General features: G+C 36.1%; 1 protein-coding gene across 6 annotated transcripts in view; it reads right to left on the minus strand.

Moving 5' to 3' along the window:
- The window catches only part of PARG (poly(ADP-ribose) glycohydrolase), a 168638-nt gene that overhangs the window by 21001 nt on the left and 130033 nt on the right, over window positions 1-17604 (minus strand). For all 6 annotated transcript variants that reach the window (XM_021710973.1, XM_021710974.1, XM_021710976.1 and 3 more), the window contains 2 exons: window positions 4990-5068; window positions 3089-3197 (listed from right to left, as the gene is read on the minus strand). In XM_021710973.1, coding sequence (XP_021566648.1) covers window positions 3089-3197; window positions 4990-5068 — 188 coding nt within the window. The remainder of the gene's footprint in view (window positions 1-3088; window positions 3198-4989; window positions 5069-17604) is intronic.

Raw genomic sequence — 17604 nt, forward strand, 5'->3', positions numbered from 1 at the left:
TCAACCTATCTGCTTCAAATGGCTTCATCTGTCCTGAACTTGACTTGACAATGGACTTAGTAGGCTTTACTTAACACTTGAAGAATATTTGGAGGGGCAGGCACAGTGGCTCATGCCTATAAACCCAGCACTTTGAGAGGCTGAGGTGAGAGGATTGTCTCAGTCCACAGGTTCAAGACCAGTCTGGGCAACTTGGAAAGACCTCATCTCCATAATAAATCAAAAAATTAGCTGGGCATAGTGGCATGTGCCTGTAGTTCCAGCTACTCAGAAGGCTGAGGCGGAAGGATTACTTGTGCCCAGCAGGTCAAGGCTGTGGTGGTTGTGAATGTGTTACTGCACTCCAGCCTGGGCAGCAAAGTGAGATTCCAACTCAAAAAAAAACCAGAAAAAAAGAAAAAAAGGGTATTTAGAAAATATCTGACAATTTGCGACATTTTGATGATTTGAGATAATGTACTTATCTAACTTTTAAAAATTTTACCTTAAAAACCTATATTAGCATTGCCTAAGAAGTTACTTAACTATCAACCAAGTTACTTAACAAATTACTTATAAGGTGGTAACTAGGCACTGACTGACCCCAGTGAAATAAAACTCCTCCTTTTGTTGCCAGGTTATTTAAAGACTAATTCTTTTTGTATAAAGTGTACCTCATAAGGACTCTATATTCTACAAATAAATGGTTTTCACTGTTGGCAATCCTTACAACTAACTTAACCTATTCATATATACCAAGATTCCAGATCTTTAAAACTTCTGGTGTCTTTGGGGACAGGTAAATTAAAAGTTAGTGATAACAAGTAAATGTAGAATAGTGACCTTGCCTGGGCCTGCCTGGAGCATGTAGTTCCCCACGCATCCAGCATCCAGCGAGACCTGTGTCATGCCAGCATAGAAGACATGGGCAGAGCGATGGTGGCCAGGTTGGGGCTAAGGCTGCTGCTTGTGGCACTGCTCCTACCCACGCAGATTTATTCAAATTTAACAACTATTGTAACAATTTCAAGTAACTCCTCTCAAAGTACCTTGGCCACACCAATCCAGCTAATACCAACACCAAGGCAGTGGGTGGAGCCCTACAGTGAACAGCCAGTCTCCTTGTGGTCTGCCTCTCCCTCCTACTATTGCTAAAAGACTCAGGCCAGGACATATCTATACTTCCCCATCTTCTAAGCCCAATCCAACTAACATCTAGAAGTCAAATGTGGCAAAGAAAGAACAAATCTTCATTGAATCTACTAATTCCGCACCTTTCATGGACAAAGAAAATGCTTACAACCCCAAATCTGATTGGTCTGAAGAACACGTGGAAGGCTTCACTAGACAATGGATACCCGTATAGAGTTTCGTGTACAAGATGAAGAAAGGCAACAACCACAATTAGTTAAGACATGGTTTCCTTGAATGTGGCTTAGGAAATATGAACACTTAAAACTACCTTGAAGAATAGATTTTCTCTTGTCTAGGAATAAAGGATGTGATGTGGAAAAAAAAAAAAACCAGTAGAATAGCAATTGATCATAGGCATTTTAAAAAAAGACTTATTTATGCCCAGAGGTACCTTTTTAAAAAGATCCTAATTGAGGATAATTTCTAGAAGTGAATGATCTAGCTCCCACGGGAAAGTATATGTGGGAGAACAGACTTTATTCATAAAAAATGTAACATTTAAGTACATGTTAGTAAATAACTATAGTTAACACCTTTTGGTTCTACATTCCTTTTCATATATTTCTAAAGATAAACCTTATTCAATGTGATATGTTCTATAAAAAACATCATGGGCCTGAGGACAACTGCTTTAAGACAAGAGTCTGGAACAGTGAAAGCAGGCTTACATTTAAAATGTACCCATCTACTAGTAAAAGATACTCCTCAGTAGAGGCAAATCTCTGACTTTCAGAGTCAGGGAAAAGAGAAATTTAGAACTGTGGAATATATCAAAGAACAGTATTTCAGGATAGTTTTTTGAGTAATTACTTTATTATTATTTGTTAAATAAATGATGTTGCTTATGTAAGTTCAACTTTGGAAAATAATACATTATTCTTCAAACATTTTATGAAATTAATTTGAAAACTCTAAACATTAAAATAATCTAATAAACTATATATAAGAGATCATGTTCAACAATAAATTAGATTTTTAAATAGATTAGGATATAAAATAATATAATTATGTTCAAAATATCTACTAAATTGTATGTGTAGTAAAAGCCTGACAGGATTATTTGGTTGTTTACAACTTTACATCCAGTTGCTGTCGTTATCAGAAGTCTTTGTGCAGGAACTGGCACGTGTACAACTGTGCAAAACCATAAACCTCATTATAATCTCATAACCAAATCCTACTCAGGAGAGTTAAATAATAATTTTCAAAATCAGGTCAGAATTCTTGGTTATGAGAATAATTTGAGGAACTAAAGAAAATCTCTACTGTTCTGGTAAGGCCCCAAATCTAGAGAACAGAATCAGCAATCTATTATATAGTAAAAGTTTATCTATTATGGCTGCCAATAGTAAAAATATGAACTAGGTATGGCTCATTTTTATACTTCTGTGATATAGTAAAAAAAATGATACAGTAGCACTAAGCATCACAGAAAGCCATAGATTCCATCATAAATATGTCAAATTACCAAATCAATAAACACCATATGAATCCTCCTAGAACAGAACAATAATTAACTTGATTTTTTTTTGGTTTATCTGTTTTAATTCTGATAGTATTGTTGTAGAGAAAAATGTCATTGAGTAAGTCTAAAAAAAAAAAAACTTTCAGGGTTCATTCGTTGCTATATGGTTTTACAACGGTAATGTTCCAGAGCTAGAAGAACTTGATGAGATAAATGCATGTGTGGGGTTTAAAATCAAGAATAGTCTATCTGGTGACCTTGGCTACTAATCAAACAATTACAAAATGGAAAGTACATCTTGTACAAGCTGACAGAGCCATTAAATCAGGAGAGCTGTGGGCAGACGTACTGACACTGCAAGAATTACCAGAAAACATTAATTTCAGCATTAATAAAATGGCAGTAAATAGATGACAGCTGCCAGATGAACTAAGAAATAAGGTTACTGGCCTTGTTAAGCTCGCGTCTCATTTTCTCAGGCACAAACTGATCGAGGTAGCGTCTGAAGTGAAGTGCGTCTATGGCAACAATCTCTGTGCAGCGCCGCTGCCAGTCGTCCCTGGGACAGGACAGAAAGGGGAGAAAGATTAACAGGTACAGTCACTCAAATAAAACCCGTGCAGGGGTCAGGTTGCAGAGACATTGGCAGCATTAAAATATTTGAAAAACAAAACAAATAACCCGTGTCTGCAGGTCTCAGCAAAACGGGATGGCAGGAAACATTTTATTTTTAGATTCAGAGGCATACAAGATGTACAATGTCAGGCATTAAACAGTAAAGTGAAAAATTATCAAGAGACAACACAATGACATACTGTAAACAGGTACACCATTTACAGAAAATGGTGAGGCTAAAGGATTTGGGGGCAAACAAAAGGAATTTAGTTCTTTGTTTTCATCTAATACTAAAGACATGGCATTTGTATCTTGACAAGAGCTCATTCTTCCTTTGTTCGAGAGATCTGCTCTAAATCACTGGGGTTGTAACATCACCATATATTGTCCAGGAGATAATCTCAAGAAGTCAAGCATTACAAAAAATGTGAAATTACTCAGTACAACGTTCTAGCTACTGTATTCAATTGTCAACTATGAGAAACTTATTTTAAAAATGACAAAGATATTAAGACAGACAATAACACATTGTCTGTGGAAACACTAGTTGAGATGATTTTGGAAATGTGTAAAATTCCAAATATTTCATCTCTTTATAACCTTGCATATATTGCTATGCCAAGTAACTTTTCAAACTGAAGAATAACAATAGAAACCTTCATGCCAGTCTGCGAATAAACATCCGCATAATTATTTGTTGCAACCACACATTTTAAACAAAATAAAGAGAAAGAAACCAGAGGCTAAACTTGAGACATCACAAATAAAAAATTTGTGGCACAGATAAGATTACATGGGCAAGAGCAGATAATCTTTCTGCTATAATGGCTTTCTTGTTAAATAGAAAACACACACACACAAATTTCACAAGCTTTCAGGTAGCATTTCTGCAAAGATTTACCTCTGATAAACTAGACAATTTAGTGAGGAAACAAGAATGTCAACGTATAAAACTGTATTTCAAAAAGAAATAGGAGACAGCAGCAGCAAAGTTCACTGTAGGTTCTGCCATCAATTGGTTTGCGGCATTGGGTCAACTGTCCCAACACAGGTTCTGCCATCTAATTTCACAGAAAAATTAAGGATAACTAAATAAGTGGGCCACAGGCTTTACACTCCAACTAGAACCTATAGTACTTAAGTCTGAATGTGAAAGTTAATCTCCACTGTTTTCACTGGCAGTTTAGAGGTGAAGGAGTGTTGAGAACTCTACCCCTCTTGTCTTTGCTTTAGACTGTTTTTTATCTTTTCTGTTCTTCCCTTTGACATATGGAGATGGCAATACTATTTTAACTGCCAATGAAACAAAAATATTGAATTTTTTTTTTTTTTTTTTTTTGAGTTGGAGTCTCACTCTGTCGCCCAGACTGGAGTGCAGTGGCTGCTCCCGGCCACCGCAGCCTCGACCTGCTGGGCTCCGGCGATCCTTCCGCCTCAGCCTTCCGAGTAGCCGGAATTACAGGCATGCGCTACCACGCCCGGCTGATTTTTTGATTTATTGTAGAGATGAGGTCTCGCTGCCCAGGCGGGTCTCGAACCCGCGGCCTCAGGCAATCCACTCACCTCAGCCTCCCAAAGGCGCGGGATTACAGGCTGAGCCACTGAGCCCGGCTTTATAATATTGAATTTTAAAAAAGAAGAATTGATGAAATAAGAGGAGAAACAGAGTGTACCAGGATCAAGTCCATATCCCTTTGCTTTTTGCCATGTAAAACTGAAGTCAGAAACAGACCTACCTTTCACTCCCATCTTCATGACTTCGGGCCCAACGATATGTCTCAGCGTAGCCTGTGTATTCACTGTACTGCTCAGTACCTGAAACAAATAATCTGTCACTATTAACTTCATACTCAACTCAACTCAGTTCTACCTAACATCAGCAACAAGGCATGCATTGTCACTGTCATCACTTCTATTCAGCACTGTACTGAAGCGCCTCCTGGCCAGTGCAATAAAACAAGAAAAGCAATAAAAAGGTATAAATAGCGTGTAAAAAAAAAAGTAAAACGATCTCTATTTGCAGATGTTATGACTGTTTATACAGCAAATCGTAGCAAATCCTAAGGAATCACTGAAAGGAAGAGAGAAAAAAAATTTTTTTTTTAAAAGCTCACAAGTAAATTTAAAAAATCAATTAATTATAGTATCATAAAGCAGAAAATACCTAGAAGTAAAAGTAACAATAGACATAGACGATATCACAGAGAAAAAAATAAACAAGACAAATAAATAGAAAGATATACTATGCTCTAGAGACAGAAACTCAATGTTGTTACAATGTTAACTTTTGACCTAGAGAATAACATCATTACTAATAATAATTCCAACAGACTTTTAAATACCAATAAGGAATAAGATTTTAAAATTTACATGAAAATTCAAAGAACCTAGATTTTGTTTTTTAATTGAAAAAAGAAGAAGAAAATTAGAGGACTCAACTACCTGATAAACACTTATTGAAACTAAATAGAATTGATAAAATCCACACTTATATGGTCAACTGATTTTCAACAAAGGTGCTAAAACAATCCATCAGCGAAAGGATAGTCTTTCTGACAAATATTGCTGTAACAAGTAGATATTCTTAGAAAAAAACTCCATAAACATCAACTGCTACCTCACACCTACAAATAAAAATTATTTTGAGATGAATCACAGACATAAACATGAAGCGTAAAACTCTAAGATTTCTAGAAGAAAATGTGGAAGAATAGCTTTATGATATTGGAGATAAGTAAAAATTTCTTAGACAGGATAAAAAAAGGAGTGACCATAAAATTTTCAAAGCAAAAAAACCAGAATGGATCAAAATTAATAATTCTCATCACTAAAAACTTTTTTTTTTTTTTTAGTTGGAGTCTCACTCTGTCGCCCAGACTGGAGTGCAGTGGCACGCTCCTGGCCACCGCAGCCTCGACCTGCTGGGCTCCGGCGATCCTTCCGCCTCAACCTTCCGAGTAGCTGGAACTACAGGAACATGCTACCACACCCAGCTAATTTTTTGATTTATTGTATAGATGCAGTCTCATCAAGTTGCCCAGGCGGGTCTCGAACCCGCGGGCTCAGGCAATCCACTCACCTCAGCCTCCCAAAGCACAGGATTACAGGCTGAGCTACCAAGCCCGGCTTACTATAAACTTTTATGAAAACGTTTAGTCAAGACTGGAAAAAAAAAATTCCAAAAGAAATATCTGACAAAGAATTTGTATTCAGAATATTTGAAGAACTCCTACAAGTCAATAATAAAAATACAAACAAAACAATTTAGAAAAGTGAGCATAAGATTTGAACATAAACTTCACACAGGAAGATATTCAATTGGGTAACGACCACATGAAATACTGCTCAACATCAGCAGTCATCACAGAAATGCAAATTAAAGCCACAGTGAGAAACCACCCAAAATAATGGCTACAATAAAAAAGACTGACAATATTAAATATTGGCAAAAATGTAAAACAAGTGAAAATCTCATATACTGATGATAGAATATAAAATGATACAACAATCTTGGGAAAGTTTGATAATTTCTCATAAAATTAAACACATATACTCTTTGACCTAGAAATTCAACTCCTAGGTATTTACCAAACAGAAATTCAAAATGTACACATGCAAAAACTGTATATAACAATGTTCATAGCAGGTTTATTCATAATAGCCTTGTAATAGTCATGGTTCAACCAGAAAGAACCAGTGGGCGATATGTATGAAGAGATTTATTGCAAGGAAGTGGCATATACAAGTGAGAGAGCTAACTAGGCAGGCCCAGAGGGTAAGCTAAAATTCTCAGGCATGGGCTGAAGCTGTCGTCCACAAAATGAATTTTTTCTTCAGAGAAGCCTCAGCTCTGCTCTTAAGGCCTTTTAATCAATCGAATCAGGCCTACCCAGATTATTGCTTATTTAATGTGAAACTTACTTTATGCAATTAAATTCATTCTCTTATCAAAAGTTAACTGATTGTAGACTTTGATCACATCTACAAAATACTTTCATAGCAACACCTAGATTAATGTCTGACAGAATAACTGGGGGCTATAGCCTACCCAAGCTGAAATATAAAAAAGACCATCACATGCCTAAAAGTGGAAACAATCCAAATGTTCACCAGTAAAAAATGAAAAAGGATAGAACCAATAATACATTTAAAAACACAGATGAATCTTACAGTTTTCTGAGCATAAGAAGCAAGATACAGAAGGTATATATAAAATATATTTAAATGAAATTCTAAAAAAAGACAAAATTAATTTATAATGAAAAAAAAAAATTGTTTCTGGGGCTGGGAACTGACCAGAAAAGAGCTCAAGGGAATTTCCTGGGGTGATGGACATGTTGTTTTGTCTTGATAGGGGTGTGGGATACAAGAGCATATCTAATTGTCAAAACTTACCAAATTTTACACTTAACATTGGGTACTTCAATTCATGTAAACTTACTTTAAAAAAAAAAATGAACTGTCAACAATAGTGAACACCACTTTTTGTATACTCTACGCCTAATATATTTATGAGAAAATACATTAAAAAATAAAAATAAATTGAAAATTTATTTTCTGGAAAAAACTGGGAGTCACATTTTTTGTTGTTTTCCAAATATGGAAAGGGAAAGACTACAATACTTTGTGATGCTAGATAAGAATGGACAGTATCAGAATGAATTTACAATTGTGTGTATGTGTGTGTGCAACATACGTATCTTAGTTCAAATTTTGGTTTCTAAAAACTACTCTAACTAAAATCCAAGACTCCTTGGAGAAATGGTTGATTCTAGAGCCGGGGCAGGGAATATACACGATGAGGTCAGAAGACCTTTTTGTGCCAAAAAAGAAGGAAGTGTTCAAAGAAGGACATGCATTAATGAATGATGGGTTCATGACAGAGGCACACAATAGTTAACTTCAAGGAGTTACCATTGGTCAAGTCAGGGACAGTTTAGTATCAAATAGATAAAAGTAGTGAATTATAGCCCACTGAATAAAATAAAAATGCATGCCTATACAAATAATAAATAAGTATGAATAAATGAGGAAGAAGGGAAAATCCTTCCACTAGAATACCAACTACTAACTGTAGAAGAAATGATGGGAGTTAAAAAGTTATCAATAGCTGCTAAAATTAGTAGATGAAAGTCTGATGAGGACAGAATATTTACAGTTTCAAAGTATATAAAATATATAACTATAGATTAATTACAGAGCAAAAAAACCAATCTGACAGTGGAGAAACTTGGCAGAACCCTCTTTAGCCAAGTCATTATACCTATATCACAAATACTAGGACAAACTGTTATTACTTGTCTCTTTCAAAAGATATACTAAGTAGGAAAATGAATAACCTGAACCTAAATAGGAAGAAACACTGGGTGAACCCCAAATATGGGACAATCTACAAAAACTTGGTTTATACACTTTAGAAGTATTAAGGTCAACAAACACAAGGAAAGACTGAGAAACTGTTTTACTTTAAGAATACATAACAACTAAATGCAAGGTATGAGCCTGGATTAGCAAAAGGGGGTGAGGGAAGCTACAAAGGACATAATTGGGAAAGTTGGTGAAATTAGAATATAGACTAGGGATTAGCTGACAGTACTGTATCAAATTAAATTTCTTGATTTTGATAACAGTACTATGCTGATATAAGAGGATAACCTGGTTCTTAGGAAATATACAACAAAATAGGAATAAAAGGACACAATGTACACAACACACTCTTAAATGGTTTAAAAAAAGAATACAGAGAAGAATGATGAAGTAAGTGAGGCAAAAAAGTAAACTGGTGGATCTGGGTAAAGAGTATACAGTGGCTTACGCCCGCAATCCAGCACTCTGGAAGGCTGAAATAGGAGGATTGCTTGAGCCCGGGAGTTCAAGACCAGCCTGGGTAGCACAGTGAGTCTCTACAAAAATACAAAATAATTATCCAGGCATGATGGCATGCTCCTGAAATCCCAGCTATTTGGGAGACTGAGGTGGAAGGATCCTACCTGAGCCCAGGAGTTTGAGGCTGCAGTGAGCCATGACTGTGCCACTATACTCCAGCCTAAGCAACAGAGTGAAACTCTGATTCCAAAACAAAAACAAAAACAAAAAGGAGTATACTCTATATATTATTCTTGCAAGTTTTTAGGAGTCTGAAATTTCATATATAACATAAAAATATATAAAACAAATGAAGCTAAAAAGGTATGCAATTTTGTATATGATTAAAAATTTCCATAATAAAAAGTTACAGAATTTAAATTCAATGCTAGCTCTTCCAGGCCATTATTTAGTATACTGCTTATTAAAAATAACCTTATAACAATTTAAACTTTAATTCTTATAAACTTATCTAGAATTTTGGAAAATATACTCAGGCAATAAAGAAAATAACTACAGGTTGGGCGCGGTGGCTCAAGCCTGTAATCCCAGCACTTTGGGAGGCTGAGGCAAGAGGACTGCCTGAGCCCGTGGGTTCAAGGCCAGCCCGGGAAACTTGGTGAGACCTCATCTCTACAATAAATCAAAAAACTTAGCCAGGTGTGGTAGCACGTGCCCGTAGTTCCAGCTACTTGGAAGGCTGAGGCGGAAAGATAGCCTGAGCCCAGCAGGTTGAGGCTGCAGTGGCTGTGAGAGTGCCACTGCACTCACTCCTACTCAAAAAAAAAAAAAAAAAAAGAAAAAGAAAAAAAAGAAAAGAACTACATAATTCAAGTAATTCAAGTTGTTCCCTGTATAAAGCCTCTCTTGACACCCTAAGTAAAGTTGGTTGTTCATCCTCTGTGCTACCATGGTACGTTGCATATTAACATTAGTAGAGTACTTAACATATTAAATTGTAAATTGAAAATCAATTGTATTTCCATACACTAACGGTGAACAACTGGAAACTGAAATTTTAAAAATTACAATATCAACAAAGTTACAAAATACTTAGAGACAGATCTGACCAAACTGTGGACTAAGTATACAATGAAAACTATAAAATATTACTGAGAAAAATTAAAGACCCAAATAAACAGAGCTATATATCCTATTCATGTGTCAATTCTCCCCAGAAGGATCTGTAGATTCAGCGAGTCTCAATTAAAATTCCAGCAAGTATTTTTTGTAAATATTGAAATACTCATTCTAAAATTCACCAAAATGCTGAAGAAAAAAGTTGAAGGACTCACATTACCTAATTTTAAGAATTATTATTTCATAAAGCTATTGTCATCAAAACAGAAAGACTAGAAACAAGCTAATAACTGGACTTCAAAATTTAAAACTTCTGATCTTCAAAAATCACTGTTAAAAGACATGACACAAGTATCTCATAAAGGAACATCCAAAATATAAAAAGCTTTCAAAACTCAATAACAAAAATTAAAACATGAACAAAAGATGGCTTCATGGGTATAGTCATATGTCCAAATTTACCTAATTGAACTCCTTAAAATAAATATAATTTATCATGGTGAAAATGCCATTTGCCACATCATTCTATTTTGTACCCTTTGGGGCTAGACCATGAGGGCCAAAAGCCACATCTCTAAGAGAAGAAACAATATTTCCACTATTCATACTTCCTATGAGATAGCACCAGCAGATGATCTGTATAATGTTGTAGAGAGTTAACATTAACTGCAAGCCAGGGAATGACTTCTCAGCCTTAAGCTTCCACTGGAGAGGACCAAAGACCTTGAATCTAATTTTTGCTTTAATTTTAATGAGTTAAAAATAAGTGTTCTTGTCTGTTGTTTTCTGAACAAATATGAGTAAATATGAACATTGCCAGTCAAGGAACACAACTTTGATTTTTGAACCCAAAACAATACTAACCAAAAGAAAAAATATATATATATATACATATATAGTTTATGAATGTCAATTATACCTCAATAAATCTACTTTTTAAAATGTATACTCTGACTCCCCCACTCAACCATTAGCTCCCTCAAGGGCAAGGATTATAAATTGCTAACATTGTCTCTATAGCATTCTGTAACACAAGAATATAAAAGCAGTTGAGTAAGTACTTGAATAAACATAATAGTTAATTAACAAAACGAATTTAACTGAGATTAAAATAGTGAGTTCAAAAATACTCAATCTCAAGGCAATACATAAATGACAGATATAACATCCACAATTGATAGCACAGCATGGAAAAAGAGACATGAGAAACCCAAAGTCAATCTTTACTAGCCAGATGACTTTGGATAACCAAATGTTACTGGACTTCATTTCACCATCTGAAATTCAGGGTTGTTAATAATTTTTATCTTTGTTTACCTCATAGAATTGCTTGGAAAACTAAGTAAGACAAGCAAAAAAGTCTTCAAAATCATAGAGCAGTTAGTATTAGTGTCACAAAACTTAACTTGTAAGGAAGAAGAAAAATCAAAGAAATATGACTCTATGTATATGAAGGTTTAAATGAGATCTGGACGGGGTGTGGTGGTTCATGCCTGTAATCTCAGCATTTTGGGAGGCCAAGATGGGAGGATCATTTGAAGCCAGGAGTTCAAGATCAGCCTAAGTAACATAGTGAGACCCTACTTCTATTTTTATAAAAATAATAAGCAAGCAAGTGACCTGATCTACTGGCCTGGCAGGAACCAAGACAGCAAGGAACACTCTCATTCTTCTCTGATTCTGCCCATCAGTAGACAAGCCTTATTTTTCCTGTTCATAAAAAGACAAACTGCCTGCTCTGATCTTAACTATGAAAACAAACATCTGTTCTGTCTTTTGGAAAGAAAGCGACTGAAAATATAAAATATCACTTATCATGATTCTATTCCAAGTTAGGATGGTTTCAGTCTTTTCTTGAGAGGATCAAGGGTTAGATTTATTTCCTTCAGGTATAGGAAATAAAAATGTTAATGCAAATACTTTTGCTCTAAACAAATTATATCCTGGGTTTTCTAAGTAGCCATCTTTTAAAACTATGTCAACTACTTTAAAAATGGACTTTAAATTCTTTAAAATTCAAATTTATTGGTTGGGCACAGTGACACACACCTGTAATCCTAGCACTTTGGGAGACCAAGGCTAGAGGACTGCCTAAGTGCAGGAGTTTGAGACCAGTCCAGGTAACACAGTGAGGCCTTGTCACTATAAAAAAAAAAAAATTAGCCAGTGTGGTGGTATGTACCTGTAGTCCCACCTACTTGGGAGGCTGAGGCAGAAGGATCACCTGACCCTGTGACTGCCACTACACCCCAGCCTGGGGGACAGAGTGAGACTCCAACTGAAAAAAAAAAATTCAAATTTATTAGTGAATGATGAAAATGCAAAGGTAATCAGTAACACTGACACACGAGATAGAAGACTGAATGACCTTTATGATAGTTCTCCCTAGGCATAATCTATAGGATTTCATAGTCAAAGACAGACCTTTATTTAAGGAAAAAACTAGAAGGAACCCACCAAAATCTTATCAAGAGTTCACAACCATTTTTTCAGATTTAGTACTTAGAAACATTCTTATTTTCTCTTACTAGGAATGAAAATTTGTCATTAAAGTGTGGAAAATATTTGGAGATTTAAGAAAGTCTACTTACCAATGGGTTGGAAAGCAAGTTTATTTAAAAGCCACTTACCCAGCTTTCATTAGCATCACACAAACAGTTGTGATTATGCAGTAGATAGAACACTCTTGCCTTTAGTTCTCATGATTAATAAACATTTAGAAAAAATGTTTACTTTCCAAAACTTTTCTGAAAAGTTCAACTATATTTGGATTTTTCCCAATGAACTGGTGTCATTTAGCAATGGGCTTTTTTTTTTGTAGTGACAGGCACCTCTAGCATTGTAATTCTGTAAGAGGATTACACCAGCAATGGTATCTACTTGTAGTCGTTTCTATCAGCTCTGCTGATGCTCAGAAAAGATAGAAATAAAGATGTCTGGGTTGATCTGATTCACTAGAGGTCAGGTTTTATGTTAAATATACTAATATTCTGCTCAGTAAGTTTCATGTTTAGGTATCTGCTTTATGTGTTCACCAAACAGAAACGAAAAACAACCCACCAGAGCATTTTGGAACTGAAGCTATTTGCTGGGTTTTGTAGAGGTATAAATGAGAGAAAGGGAAAAAAGAAAAGGGAAGACTGGAATTATAATTCTTTCCCTCTATCCACACTTACTGAAGGGTTTTAACTCATAGTTGCCTCAGGGAGGATCATAGCAAATAGACAGATAACAGCATTTAGATAAAAGTATTTACCCATTTGCATGACCTGTTTCATATTCATTTAAAAGTCTGATACCAACCAGATGTCCCACAATGATGACAAATTTAATTTATTTCCAATTTTTCAAACTTCTACAGATTCAGGCAGCACAGTCACAGGCATTAGCTCACTGAGCCTGGATACATCATTGAAGGAATGGAATTGATCAGGCAGATAGATTGCAGTGCATGGTTAAGAATCTTCTAAGAAGGGAGATGGCAGAAATCCAGACATCAAATAGATGATGAAATGGCCATTTCCATTAAGGGAACATCACATCACAGATATTAATTAGGAGGCACTATAATAAAGTTAAGTGGATGTGGGAAAAAATGCTGAATTAAAAGTCACCCCAAATGTCCTTAGCCTGAGGTAATTACAGATCTGAAGGTGAGTTGTGGATCTACAATTTTCCATTCATTTTAAAATGGCTGCAGGTAAGGTATACAGATATAATTCCAGAGTAATCCTTTTTTAGATTGAGGACAAACTATCTTTAAAAAATTTTTTTTAATGTTTTCTTTTTAACATTTCTGTTTTATTCCTGGGGAAACGACATTTGTTTACGACAACATTAATGGCAGATAACAACGTACTTACTACTTTTAAGAGAAAAGAAGCAAATGAAATAAATTGACTTTTAAGTTTAAACGCTCGACATTTTACCAAGACTTTTATTTCAAGGTTGTAAATTCATCTTAAAAATTGATGGGGTAGTTTTATTCTGACTCTTTAGTTCAAATCTAGCTTAACAGCTAAATATTTAAAAACGTTTAAAGTACTTTCTGAGATACCTAGATTATGGGCATAGTCATATTCCAAACCTTCAGAGCTCCTTAAAATAGTATGAAACCAATATTCAAAGTATTTGGTTGCCCAACAGTGGATTTATGCCAGTTTATTTTAAATTTTTATTCTGTAATTCCTTTCTATCTGACTTTCCCCAGTATTTTGCCCAATTACATCTTTCCCAAAATACACAAATACAGATAGATGACCAATATGTGAATTGAAAAATGTTGAGAACAAAAGGGTTTGTTCTTCTATTTTAGTACTATTTGGATCATAATATCAGAATTCCAGATGAAATACTTCAAGTCACTAACTTCAAACAGCTGACTGAGGTTTCTCAAGAAGAAATTCGTTTGCTGAGGTTCCAATCTTAATTTCCTAAATAAACTCTAAACAACTATCAATTTTTATTTGTTGTCTTATCTCACCAAAATAGCAGAATAACAGGTATAAAAATTCACATAGGTATCTAAATGATATGGAATAACTTGCTGAATGCTCTTTACCAATGGGTGCTTATAAAAGATACAGACACATTAGCAAGAAAGGTACAGTAAAATCCTCTGAAAATTCTCTCCTCCAATAAACAATTAGAACCTTTTAAGAATCACAGTGAAAATTAACTATGGAAATTAACCAAAGTTTTGGAGCAATTTAGGAGTGTGTTTATTCAAGGAAAACTGGCTGCATCATGGTTAAAAAAACAAAAAACAGCGAGCTTTGTGGTGTTTTAATTTGCCTTGTTCCCATCCACTCTTATGAGCTCCGCTATTGGTGAAAAACTCAACCTTTCATAATAACAGTGAAAATCAGCAATCTGGCAGCCACCAAAGGAGGCAAATGCTGAAGCTCTTTCAAAGCCCTATTCTTTTTTTTTTTTGAGTTGGAATCTCACTCGGTCGCCCAGACTGGAGTGCAGTGGCCGCTCCCGGCCACCGCAGCCTCGCCTGCTGGGCTCCCGGCGATCCTTCCGCCTCAGCCCTCCGAGTAGGAATTACAGGCATGCGCTACCACAAAGCCCTATTCTTAGAGAACTGTCGTTATTTGAACGATCTGGTAGTCCCCCAGAAGACCTCACTCAGAAGATTGTCTTTAATGGACTTGGAGTTTGCTCAGTGTGACAAGCCTAATCCTTATGAGAGTTCAATGAACACAATTAGAAGCAACTGGTAACGTTAAGGCTGTCTGAAGTGGCTAACAGTTGGGACAAACAATAGGTCAACCAAAAACTTTTAAGGAAAAGTTGAAAAGTAAGATGTTCATAAAGGGCTTCTAAAAGTTCTAACATATTCCCAGGAATCTATAAGACCACATGCAAATGCTCAGGAAAAAAATGAGAAGGCCCTTAGAGCTTCCTTCTGTCTGACCTTGAAGCTCTGCACAAGCAGGAAGTGAAAACTAAGGTAGTCATCAACTGCTTGGTGGAGTGTTGAAGGTAAGCCCTATCATGTAAAGTCCTTTAGCAAAGACTAAGAGACTTATTAGTTTCAGACATTTATAAGACTTGCAAAGCCGGGCTCGGTGGCTCAGCCTGTAATCCCGCGCCTTTGGAAGGCTGAGATGAGTGGATTGCCTGAGCCCGCGGGTTCAAGACCCACCTGGGCGGCGAGACCTCATCTCTACAATAAATCAAAAAATCATTCGGGAGTGGTAGCACATGCCTGTAATTCCGGCTACTTGGAAGGCTGAGGCGGAAGGATCACCTGAGCCCAGCAGGCGAGGCTGCGGTGGCCGGGAACGGCCACTGCACTCCAGTCTGGGCGACTGAGTGAGACTCCAACTCAAAAAAAAAAGACTTGCAAAGATGTAATAAAGTATATGGTCCACATGCAGGAAAAGATCAGTCAATAGTAACTGTCTCTGAAGAGCCCAGTTTTTGGACTTACTAGACGAAAACTTAAAATCAACTATTTAAAATATTTTCAAACAACTAAAGGAAACTATATCTAAGGGACTAAAGGAAGGCCAGGTGCAGTGACTCATGCCTATAATCCCAACACTTTAGGAGGTAGAGACGAGAGGACTGCCTGAGTCCAGGGGTTCGAGATCAGCTTGGACAACTTGGAGAGACCGTGTCTCTATAATGAACCAAAGAATTAGCTGGGCATGGTGGTGCATGCCTATAATTCCAGCTACTTGGAAGGCTGAAGTAGAAGGATCACCTGAGCCCAGCACCAGCAGGTCAAGGGTACAGTAGCCATAAGCATGCCACTGCACTACAGCCTGAGCAACAGAATAAGACTCCAACTCCAACAAAAAAAAAAAGAACTAAAGTATGAGATGATACCTGTTCAAATAGAGAATATTAAGAAAGTGATAGAAATCATATAAAATAAACAAATAGAAACTTGGAATTGAAAAGTATAATAAATGAAATAAAAATTCACTAGAGGGATTTAAAATAGACTAGAGCAAGCAGAATAAATAATGGTCCCAAATTTTATCAAATTTGTTGACAAATATTAAACATTTAAGAAGCTCAATGAACTCTATGAGAGATAAAGCCAAAAAGATCCAACCTACAGACATAATCAAACCATTGACAAAGAGAATTTCTTGAAAGCAAAACATAAGGAACAAAATTAAGATACTCTTCTAAAGATTGTCTACAAATCCACCTGAGATAGAGTGTTGCTTCAGGATTAGACCTCAGAATCTTAGTTTTGTCATGTATCTCTTTGGAGGCCACTGAGTACACATTTGATATAACTCACAGGGTACAGTTTTTCTCCTAAAATAATCTTTGGGAATAACAATAAACCAAATTCTCCAACCCATGTAAACGTTCAGGTTCCAGATGAAATAAGAAATTCACTTTTGCAGGAAAAAAAACAAACAAACCAGCAATTGATGGTCACATTAATAGTTTGTATATGGGAATGTTCTTTAAGGTATTTACATAAAAGGTTTAACTTACATATTGGCTTAAAATTTCTTAAAAGCTACGAGGTAATCATTAAATTTGTTGCAGTTCATTCACAAGAATATACTGTGACACAGTGATACCTCAGTCTGAAGAAACATAAAGAAAAAAGATTTAAATCCCTCTAACAGACCTAAAGTATAAATTTGACTAAATTTCCCCTTTTCCTTCTCCTATATTAAAGAAATCAGGCTGGGCTCGGTGGCTCAGCCTGTAATCCCAGCACTTTGCGAGGCCAAGGCGAGTGGATTGCCTGAGTCTGCAGGTTCGAGACCCACCTGGACAACTTGGTGAGACCTAGTCTCTACAATAAATCAAAAATTAGCCGAGCATGCTATTGCGTGCCTGTAGTTCCGGCTATTTGGAAGGCTGAGGCGGAAGGATCACCAGAGCCCAGCAGGTCGAGTCTGCAGTGGCCAGGAGCGTGC

Source organism: Carlito syrichta, unplaced genomic scaffold (assembly GCF_000164805.1).
Source record: "Carlito syrichta isolate Samal-C Ts95f unplaced genomic scaffold, Tarsius_syrichta-2.0.1 Scaffold301780, whole genome shotgun sequence".
Taxonomy (NCBI): domain Eukaryota; kingdom Metazoa; phylum Chordata; class Mammalia; order Primates; family Tarsiidae; genus Carlito; species Carlito syrichta.